The 12,040-nt window shown below is 37.5% G+C and overlaps 1 protein-coding gene across 1 annotated transcript; it reads left to right on the top strand.

Moving 5' to 3' along the window:
• The first annotated feature begins 1,170 nt into the window (after positions 1–1,170).
• On the top strand, positions 1,171–11,564 carry smad1 (SMAD family member 1). Its single transcript, XM_016233767.1, has 5 exons — positions 1,171–1,752; positions 6,013–6,291; positions 7,599–7,715; positions 10,897–11,118; positions 11,299–11,564. Exons 1-5 carry the CDS (start codon positions 1,353–1,355, stop codon positions 11,562–11,564), a joined length of 1,284 nt encoding a protein of 427 aa, XP_016089253.1. The 5' UTR covers positions 1,171–1,352.
• Positions 11,565–12,040: the final 476 nt, after the last annotated feature.

The raw sequence follows: 12,040 nt of genomic DNA, 5'->3' as shown, positions 1-12,040 counted from the left end.
ACAACAGTACCATGTACTCCGCCATTGTTGTATATGTTTGTTTGTGCTTGCCTTTAAAATCGACACGTACTACGCACGCGCATGACATCACCGTTTTCAAGTATTCCCGTCTTGGGTGTTTACACGGAAACGATAATGGTGGCCTTTTAAAAAAAACTTGCACTTTGAAACCCGTTTTCAAAAATATGTGTTTTCAGTCCACAAAACGGCATTGTTGTGTAAGTGAACAGGCAAAACGCATAAAAAGTTTCTCGTTTTTGGCTAAAAACGTTGTCGTGTAAACAGCCCCTTAAACTGATCCCAAAGTATAAATGTCTGACTGAGTTGTCTGTCTCTTTGCAGGTGCACTTGACAGTCTGACCTAGCTCTGGAACAGCACAGCTTTCAGTAATTACCCCTGTCCATGTGTCGCTGTGGTTGAGTTTTTGATTCTCTTGGAGGAGGCAGAGCAGAAGTTCCTTGTTCCTGTGTGGCTGAATCCTACGGAGTAACTGTGACAGCTTTGGCTGGGGCGCACGTGGCGCCACTATGAACGTCCCCTCACTCTTCTCCTTCACCAGCCCCGCGGTCAAGCGACTGCTGGGCTGGAAGCAAGGCGACGAAGAAGAGAAGTGGGCAGAGAAGGCGGTGGATGCAAAAACGGCCAAAAACGCTGTATTATGTATGCCAGGCCAGTAGTTGGCGCTGACACCTTGTTAGTGAATAGTAACTGTAGGGAAGTGACGATTATATGTTGTATATGATTCATCTCTGCTGTTGGTTGTAATATTGGTGAAGTAAATCCACACTTTGCTGAAGAAGCATTAACAAACTCTTGAGCAGCAACAACAGTACCATGTACTCCGCCATTGTTGTATATGTTTGTTTGTGCTTGCCTTTAAAATCGACACGTACTACGCACGCGCATGACATCACCGTTTTCAAGTATTCCCGTCTTGGGTGTTTACACGGAAACGATAATGGTGGCCTTTTAAAAAAAACTTGCACTTTGAAACCCGTTTTCAAAAATATGTGTTTTCAGTCCACAAAACGGCATTGTTGTGTAAGTGAACAGGCAAAACGCATAAAAAGTTTCTCGTTTTTGGCTAAAAACGTTGTCGTGTAAACAGCCCCTTAAACTGATCCCAAAGTATAAATGTCTGACTGAGTTGTCTGTCTCTTTGCAGGTGCACTTGACAGTCTGACCTAGCTCTGGAACAGCACAGCTTTCAGTAATTACCCCTGTCCATGTGTCGCTGTGGTTGAGTTTTTGATTCTCTTGGAGGAGGCAGAGCAGAAGTTCCTTGTTCCTGTGTGGCTGAATCCTACGGAGTAACTGTGACAGCTTTGGCTGGGGCGCACGTGGCGCCACTATGAACGTCACCTCACTCTTCTCCTTCACCAGCCCCGCGGTCAAGCGACTGCTGGGCTGGAAGCAAGGCGACGAAGAAGAGAAGTGGGCAGAGAAGGCGGTGGATGCTCTGGTCAAGAAGCTGAAGAAGAAGAAGGGTGCTATGGAGGAGCTGGAGAGGGCACTCAGCTGCCCCGGTCAGCCAAGCAACTGTGTCACTATCCCCCGCTCGCTGGACGGAAGGCTCCAGGTGTCACACCGGAAAGGGCTGCCTCACGTCATCTACTGCCGTGTATGGCGTTGGCCCGACCTGCAATCACACCATGAGCTCAAGGCCCTGGAGTGTTGCGAATTCCCTTTTGGATCTAAGCAGAAAGATGTGTGCATCAATCCCTACCATTACAAGAGGGTGGACAGTCCAGGTCAGTGACTAAATATATTTGAGCCGGTTGTTCATAAGCACTACATAATAGGGCTATGCGATTTGGGGGAAAATATCAAATTGCGATTTTTTTTGACAGATATTGCGATTGCGATTTGATTTGCGATTTAAAATTTGCAAAGTCAAGCTTCAGCTCAATATTGTCAATAATGTGCAGCACAAGTATGGGTATCATTACCCTGCTGAAAAAAACAATAGAAACCATCACAGAAATTCTTATAGTTTCCATTAAACCATTACAAAATTCCTTTTTGTTTTGGGCATTATTCCAATTGTTTTGGGATTTATTCATTTTAAGTATTTTTTTCTACTGTTGTTCCATTGGTTGCCATCTGCCAGATTACATCCCACCAATAGAATCCATCAAATACTAGTCAGCATTATAGTTTACATTAAAACCAATACAGTTCCCATTATAACTCTGAAATCCATTACATTTGTTATTGTGTTTTGGGAGGGGTTCTATTGTTTTTTTTTCTTCAGCAGGCAAGATTATAATGGTATAACTACTTATACAGAATTAACTTAATTTCACAGAAAATATGTTTATTTTTTATAAATGAAGAACTGTATTTCTTAAGTCAATTATTAAAGTATTAAATGGTGGGTGTTTACGCAGTTGGCTAGAGCGGTGCTGATTGAGGAGAACGGAGGTGCGCTCACTTTTGCCCAGGGCAAGTAAGATTGCAACTCAAGGCTGGCAGTCATGCATATGCTCTAGAACGGAGTAATATCGCATCCACATCGCAGGCTTTGTGATTAGGAAATCGCTACGTCTCAAATCGCGATTTCGATTCAATTTCGATTAATCGCACAGTCCTACTACATAATAGAAGCTGATTGACCGATACGGGAGCTTTTGATATGCGATTGCAACTCAAGGCTGGCAGTCATGCATATGCTCTAGAACGGAGTAATATCGCATCCACATCGCAAGCTTTGCGATTAGGAAATCGCTACGTCTCAAATCGCGATTTCGATTCAATTTCGATTAATCGCACAGTCCTACTACATAATAGAAGCTGATTAATTCATTGTACTAGTGGTTGGGATTCATTGATTCATCCCAGTGATTTGAATCTTTTGAATCTGTTCATTCGGATTGATTCATTCGGATGAATCATTCCCATCATTAATATTTTAAAAACAGTCTACTGACACAAGTCTTAAGGCCCATTCACACCGAAGAAGATAACTATATGACTATAAAGTTTTAATAATCATTCAAATTCTATGAGAATAGGGAAGTCCACACCAGGACTATAGCTATAACAACACATAACAACAGTACCTTTGGAATCATTTTCAAACCAAGCTGATGGACGACAAATACAATGACTATGCCTACCAGCATCCACCCGACTTCGCTTTCTCGTAGTAAAGGGAATATTATCATCTGTTGCTGTGGGCAATATATTTATAGTTATTGTTCTTGGTTTGATCTTCGCTTTATTATTCTTATAATTAACGTTTGTATTTCCACAGAATCTACTTTGAGACTCTAGAAAGAGTGTTTTAGCATCATCAGCTGTTTTCCCACAAATGACAAAAGCAGATCTATAATTTCTATTAATCTCTTCCATTTTGTGAAAATGCAGACTCCTTCTAAGAAGGATTGTATTGGTTCAGTAGGTCAAACTGATGAATTGCTGCTTCACAATCATCACTCAAATGATGTTGGCTTGTGCTCATAAACAGTCATGTGCTTCAAAAGGGCAAGACTCCTGTGAACAGAAATTATGATGCATGGAAAGAAACAAGAATGATTTTTCTCTTTATAGATTTGTTCAAAAACACATAGGCCCATTCATTCACAATCTATACACAGGGTTCCCACTGTCATAGAAAACCTGGAAATATCAAAGATTTTTTAAATGCCATGATCTGTAAATGTCATTGAAATTACTAAAATGTTAAAGTCATATATTTCATCCACTATAATTTGTTCCTTGTGATTTAAATCTCTATGAAATGTTTGTAAAAAATTGTTTTCAGAAGTCATAAACAGCTGGAAAAGTCATGGATATTCATTGGCTAAAAGGTGTTGGATCCTGTAAATATCACTGAACTGGACGTTGTTTTGTTTTTAAAGCAAGGAGATTCTGTCCATTTGAATGTTTTGTTTAAAAAAGTAATATGATATCATCTTGTATGAAAATAATGTGCAGTTTTTATTTATTAATTTCTCTTCCTCTGTCAGTGAATCCCATATGGATTATATAGCCCATATGTACCTTTTTTCATGCATGTTCCTGAGTTTTCCCTTCCCATGATTCTTGCAGATGGTCTCTTTCTTTTTCTGTCCTTCCCCTTCCATATCTCTCTCTGGCCTCTGCCAGGTGCTTTTCTCGTTTGTTTGATCCAGATACCGCTTGAGAGAAAACTGTGGAGTCTTGAAACCTTCTGTGCTCTATGTGTTTGTGTGTGTCTTAATGGGAAACAAGAACATTTTCTTTGCCTCTGCTTATGGTAAAAGAATGGACTTCAAACGCACAGCCCCCTTTTTGTTGGCTAAGCAGAAGATGAGGGTCAGCTGACAACACAGAAACAGCTGTCCACAGTATGTGTGTGTGTGTGTGCACATTATGAGAGCAGGAGCAGGAAATTCCAGGCGGGGGCAGAATGAGGGCTTTGTTCAGGGTCTGTGTACACTTTTGTGTGTATGTGTGTGTGGAGGCTGAAACATATGGCTGTATAGAGGAAGAGTTTTACAGGAACTCCTGTCACCCACACAGACAATAGCAGGAAAGACTGATTGCCCGCCTTGCACACGCTTGTGTAGTGCAGGCCTGTGTATGTCTGGACACCTGTCTTCCCCCACCTCCAGAACGGCAGTACGCTCTCCACATCCATTTTCTAACAATACTCATTGCTATATCACTGAAATACATATTCTCAATCTCACTGCAAATGTCTTGACAGTCTAAAACTATAAATAAAAAGGTATGTGGGCAACAAAGGCGGAAGCACCAGTTACCACATTTTATTGCTCTACTATTTTTAGAGAGTACAGGCGTGTGTGACAACTGTGAATATGTTTCTTGGATGAGATAGGGAATTTGTATATTTTACAAAAATACTGAAAATAGTGGACGACAAAACAATACTAAAGATATACGATAATCATAAATTATTAAAGGCATAGTATACCCAAAACATTAATATTCTGTAATCATTTACTCACCCTCATGTTGTTCCAAATCTTTATGCATTTTTTTCTTCTGTGAATCATTGAAGATATTTAAAAAAAATATCTCACCGTTTTCTGACCATACAATGATGGATCTTTCATTGTATGGACACAAACAGTTGAAACATTCTTCAAAACACCTTTTTGTAAAGTCATAGAGGTTTGTAACAACATGAGGGTGAGTAAATGATGACAGAATAGTCACATTTGGGTAAACTGCTATTTTATTGTTTCTTTGATATATATTTGGTTCTCGGTGGGCAATTTTATTTTATAAATTTTTTTATTTTGCCAGTATTCTTCAAATCACTATGGCGAGTCTACAATAATGAATTCAATCAATAATGAATAATGAGGAATTTTCAGGATTTCATTCGTTCTTGTGCGTCTATATCAACTATATAGATGTTTTTCCTGAACGCGGAAGTCACGCCTGACTCTTAACTGGAAGGATGCTTTGCATTTCCGGTCTCCAGTGTTTCTAGTCAAATTAGTGTATATTCCGAGCTGATAATCCAATGTTAAACCTATTAAAATATTTAAAAAATGCACATGGCTCCATAGCGTCATCACTTTACAGTGTCGCAATGACCGTCATTAGTCAGTGCCTCACTCCTCAAAGTATAATGAGTGTGTAGATGACACAAAGCTGCCGACGTTAGCTACATTAAAAACAGATGGGCACTATTTGAATGGGTTCCTATGGAGACCGGAATAGAAGAGCATTCAATCAGGAGTTAGAATTCATAATAGCGGCACTCATCGTTTACTCAGGAAAAGGTCTATATATACAAAAGAAAGTTTGGCCACTACTGCAGGTATGCCGCTTACCTAGATTATATATTTTTTTGTTAGTATACGTCTTGTAAGATTTTCTTATTCTCAGTGATGATGGTGTACTGTAGCTTGTCAAATATGCTCTGATTTGGTGGTCACAAGGTGTATATGGCCATACTTTAATTCATATCTCATTCATTTGTCAAAGTCTGATGGATTCTCGTGTCACCTATCATTCTGATTGTTTTTGATATTTCTTCTCTCTTCCTTCAGTGCTGCCACCTGTGCTGGTGCCACGAAACAGCGAGTTCAATGCGAAACTCTCTATGCTGCCACGCTTCCGTAACCCACTCCACCAGACGGAACCCCCTATGCCTCAGAACGCCACCTTCCCTGAATCCTTTCAACAGCAGCCAGCGAACGCCCTTCCCTTCACCCCGAACTCCCCGACCAACAGCTACCCCAGCTCGCCCAACAGCGGCACAGGCAGTACAGCCACCTTGCCCCATTCACCATCCAGCTCGGACCCAGGCAGCCCTTTTCAAATGCCAGGTGAACTGCGCTTATGCTATTATTTTCACTGTCTTTACAGTAACAGTCAAGATTAGTATGATTTTTAGTGTTTTTTTTTACAGAAGTGTCTTATTCACACACCAAAGCTGCATTTATTTGATCAAAAATGCAACAAAAAGTAATATTATAAAATATTTTTATGAGTTTGACAGTTACAACTTTGTTATTGTATTTATTGTATTTTAACATGTACTTTATTTCTGTGACGCAAGGCGGAATTTTCAGCAGCCATTACTGCAGTCTTCAGTGTCATATGTTCCTTCAAAAATCAAATAATATTTAATAACATTTTTGTGGAAACAATGTTACATTCTTTCAGGATTAATCAATAGAAAGTTCAAAAGAACAGCATTTATTTCAAATATTATTTTCCAACATTATAGAAGTTATATAGTCACTTATGATCAATTGAATGCATCCTTGCTGAATAAAAGTATTAATTTCTTTCTTTCAGAAAAACAAAATGTAATTATACATTTATGTACTTATGAGATTTCAGTTCATGTTTTGAGACAAAACCATAGAGCATGGCGAAATGCCATGCATTTAATTCACAGTCATTTACATTTCAAATTTGTAAAATATAAATAGCAATTCTCTTGTATTTTGGTACAGTTGTACTTGTGTGATTACTATATTCATGTGTAATATGGTACTGAAATGACACTATAAGGTACTGCAGATAATATCAAATATGACGTTTATTTATTTATTCAGCAGACACATTGTTTGCTTATTGGGTATTGTACCTTTTAAGAAGAGAAAATGTATTTTTATGGTAAAAGACTGTTAATTAAAGATAGTAATATTATGGAACCTTTACACAGACTCTGGCATTGTACATTTAGCAGTATTAGCAGAAATATATATATTTTTTTAATTCATTTGTATTTATACCACTATACTTTGTCATTATTAACATGGAATTTAAAAGGCAAAACTAGTTAACAACACTGCTGCCATGGTGTTTCTATTGCTTCTAAGGAAGTGACTGCAAATTGGACATCTTTCTCACTTCTGACTGCTGGAATCAATCTCCCTTTTTTTCCTCTTTAGGAAAATAGTGAAAACACAATATTGATTTTTTATTTTTTTCAAATATGAATTTAAAAAGTAAGACTTGCTGTGCTTCTATAGAAATCTTCACTGCTATAGTTTACTACAGATTTTCAAACCTGGGAATGTAAAAAAAAAATATTTTAGGTATATTTATATTTTATATTTATCTTTTTATTTATGAACATCTCTTTTGTCTGTTTTTTTTTTTTGGGTTGTTGCTTCAAAAGAAACCCCTCCACCAGCTTATATGCCCCCAGAGGAGCCAATGACACAGGACTGTCCCCAGCCAATGGACACTAACCTGCTAGGTCAGAACCTGACATTGGAGCTCAACAACCATCCAGGTAAATGATAAAAACCACACCAAAATGAGACACCACACTAAGCTTCAGCCACTCCGGCAAAGATATCGCCCGTTCCTTACAGCATGATATGGGCTGCTTTAAGCTATCAGCAGCTGCCTGCCCACACTGCAGGTGCAGGAAGTCCAAACACAAACATACTCTCACACACAAATTTGCAGACAGTCTAACTTTTTGTTCTTTAAATCTGGTTAATCTTGCAGCAAAGTATGTAATAAAATCGCATTAAGTTACAGTTATACAATATCAGAAAATAATGTTGTTCTTTGAATATCGGTAAACAGTAACATTAATGATGAATTAATTTTCCATATTTTGTTCCACATCCTGCTCACTGTTATCCTCCAAACAATGTTCAGATTGAAGGTTAAGAAAATAAATTAAATGGACATACATATGCAGGCTGTGCCATACATGTGCAAAAAAGGTTTTAAATGTAAATATTACAAAAGTGTGCACAGTTTCGACATGTAAATGTAAGATAGTTTTTACATTTGTATCCAATTAAATGCGTTATGATAACTTTACAGTTACTGCTTTCATAGAAATACCATTCATTGACTAATTTGAAGATCCAGCAACAATATTTAGTCAGAATTATTGTGCTTTAGTTCTCTGCTGTGTTCTGTCTGTTTGAAACCCATGTGTGTGCTTCCACTCAGTGAAGTCTATAAAGTTTAACTGAGACTCGCTTGCTGTCAGGACAATATAACCATAAAATGTAATGTGGTGTGCTGGGAAAACATGTCTGAAACGCATTAAACAGCAAATACACCTGTCAATTGAAGCCAGTAAACTATGTGAGTACACACGTTTGCTTAAAGAGTATATAATAGCATTCTCATGTTTAGGACAACTAGGTTCATGCACCCTCTGCTATTTTTTTAGTGTGTTTTGTCTATAGACTGCATTTTGTCCATGACTGATGGAAGTTAAAGTGCACAGCGCAGAGACCAGACTAGATAATGAAATTTGTTGTTAATTATTTGTATTATCCATTCGTTATTGCAGCACTGTTGGGCTGTGAGTTAGTATTGGTTATGCCGCATTATTTACAGTTAGTCAATGATAGCAAAAGCTTGAATGAACACTGCATACATTACTGCCCTGAATTCTGTAAACACCTTTAACATGGGTTAATTACAGGTTTTACGTTCCCATTTTTATTTCTTATGCATCCTGTGTTTGGAAAAATTGTTTTAACACAATGTTTAAAACACACACATTTGTGTTCATGGCATGAAAACAGCCCTGTACTTCAGAATCAATAATTCCAATTATGCAGCACATTAAATATACAGTTTGTATGTAGTGACGCACAGGAGGCGAGGGGTGCACAGAAACAGGCGAGCTGTTGAAATATTTGTGGAAGTTGTGGTACCGTCAAAATGTTGGGATGCGCACTCAAGCTGCATCCTGTGGTGCACTCATTTCTATTGTGATAGGCTAATGGGAAAAGAGTAGACAAAACACACCTGTGGCCCAGTGTCACAGACCAGAGGAAGCTGGGTAGAAACATGCCATAGATAAACACATTACCCTCTCTTTGGGATTTGCACAGTTGTCACAGATGAACTGTGGGTATCAGAAAGAGGACATATTAACATATTGACTGGTGTTTTATGGGACTCACACCTTTGCTTGCACTGGGGTGCGATTTCATACGGACAGCTATCCCACTTGTATTATGCTGATTTGGTTGTATTTTGTTGGCCCTTGAATAGTGCAGGGTAATAACCAATCACTGCAGCCCGTTACTAAAGTGTTACCATTAATAGCCTAGCAACAGTGACCTCATATAAATACCCTAGTAAAATCGATATGCCCTCTGCTGTAAGAGATGAGATGCAAGTCTAAATCTGTTAATCATATTGCGTAATCATATTCAAAGACACAATCCAGCACTAAAGGTGCATTAATAGATACCAAAATAGCAAAAATAAAATGTTTTGGTGGTTGTGTCAACACAGTCAAAAACAAATAAAAATAATATGCTGTATGTTAACCTGTGAAATTGCCAACTTGTTTTAAAAGGTTATAAAATATTAATATTAAAAATGCTTTTTTTTTTTTACACACTTTAAAAAAAAAAAGTATTCCGCAAGGATGCATTCAATTGTTCAAACGTGATAGTAAGGTTTTATAATGTTAAAAATATTTCTATTTCAAATAAATACTGTTCTTTTGAACTTAAAGGGAATGATTTCCCTTATTATTGTGGAAAACAGAAAAACTGTTTTCCACAATAATATTAAGCAGCACAACTGTTTTCAGTAATGATACTAATAAATGTTTTTAAGCATCAAATCAGCATATTAGACTAATTTCTTAAAAATCAAGTGATACTGACGACTGGAGTAATGGCTGATAAAAATTCAGCTTTGCATCACAGGAATAAATTACATTTTAAAATATAATGACTGTTTTCACTGCATTTTTGACCAAAAGAATGCAGCCTTGGTGATTTTAAAGCGATAGTTCACCCAAAAATTTAAATGACTCATCCTCATGTTATTCCACACCTGTAAGACCTTTGTTCATCTTTGAAACACAAATTAAGATATTTTTGATAAAAGCTGAGAGCTTTCTGAACCTGACAGAATTTTAATTTTTGGGTGAACTATCCCTTTAAGAGTTACTTATATGTGACCCTGGACCACAAAACCAGTCTTAAGTCGCTGGGGTGTAGCAATAGCCAAAAAATACATTGTATGGGTCAAAATTATAGATTTTTCTTTTATGCCAAAAATCATTAGGATATTAAGTAAAGATCATGTTCCATGAAGATATTTTGTAAATTTCCTGCTGTAAATATATAAAAACTAAATTTTTTATTAGTAATATGCATTGCTAAGAACTTCATTTGGACAAATTTAAAGGTGATTTTCTCAATATTTAGATTTTTTTGCACCCTCAGATTCCAGATTTTCAAATAGTTGTATCTCGGCCAAATATGGTCATATCCTAACAAACCAAACATCAATGGAAAGCTTATTCATTCAGCTTTCATATTATGTATAAATCTCGATTTCGAAAAATTAACCCTTATGACTGGTTTTGTGGTCCATGGTCACAAATTATAATTTTCACACCATTCTACTTTGCTTTAATACAGTATGTGTATGTGTGCTTGTGCTCAACGAGTTCATAACCATCTGTGCAGATGTTCAGCCTGTGGCATATGCGGAACCCAAACACTGGTGCTCCATTGTGTACTATGAGCTGAATAATCGTGTGGGAGAGGCTTTCCAGGCCTCCTCAACCAGCGTACTGGTGGACGGCTTTACCGACCCCTCCAACAACCGTAACCGTTTCTGCCTCGGTCTGCTGTCGAATGTCAATCGCAACTCGACCATTGAGAACACTCGACGCCACATCGGAAAAGGTTTGACTGAAATGATCACTATATAAAACAGTATCTGCCTATTGTGTGTTGAATTGCACAATTATATAGCACTAAAATATGACAATGAATTGATATGATAGTAACATGATACCGAAGTGCTGTTAATAAGCTAAATATTCATAATGTAAACTCATAATCACCTTTTCATCTATTTTGCAGGAGTACATTTGTACTATGTGGGAGGAGAGGTATACGCGGAATGTTTGAGCGACAGCAGTATCTTTGTTCAAAGCCGCAACTGCAACTATCACCATGGTTTCCACCCCACCACCGTATGCAAGATTCCTAGTCGCTGCAGCCTAAAGATCTTCAACAACCAGGAGTTTGCCGAGCTCTTGGCACAGTCCGTCAATCACGGTTTTGAAGCCGTCTATGAACTCACCAAGATGTGCACCATCCGCATGAGCTTTGTAAAGGTAAGCTAGACTATATAAACAAATAATTCAAGTGATCGCTCACCCAAAAATGTACGCCTCCTGTATGCCTTTTTTTCTTCTGTAAAACACAAAAGATATTTTGAAGAATGCTTCTATCAAACACCAAATAAAAGTTTTTAGGTTTTTGAAATAAGCCAAGGCTGCATTGTATTTGATCAAAAATCCAGTAAAAAAAGAAATATTATTACAATTTTTGGGAACTGCTTTTATTTTTTATACATTTAAAAATGTAATTTATTCCATTGATGGCAATGCTAAATTTTTTAGCAGTAATTACTAAAGTTTTCAGTGTCACATGATCCTTCAGAAATATGCTTTTATTGTATGAAAAAAAAACATCTGACGCTGAAAGAAGTGCGTACAGGTTCGGAACTCTTATGTGGGTGAATTATTATATCAGAATTCCCGTTTCTGAGTTCATCTTCTCATTATGTAGCACACAGTTTCAGGAGAAACACAGCCCA

The sequence above is a fragment of the Sinocyclocheilus grahami genome, unplaced genomic scaffold, assembly GCF_001515645.1.
Source record: "Sinocyclocheilus grahami isolate Dianchi unplaced genomic scaffold, SAMN03320097.WGS_v1.1 scaffold17.1, whole genome shotgun sequence".
NCBI classification, from domain to species: domain Eukaryota; kingdom Metazoa; phylum Chordata; class Actinopteri; order Cypriniformes; family Cyprinidae; genus Sinocyclocheilus; species Sinocyclocheilus grahami.
The sequence above is the reverse complement of the archived record's forward strand: the minus strand, read 5'-3'. Positions and strand labels throughout refer to the sequence as shown.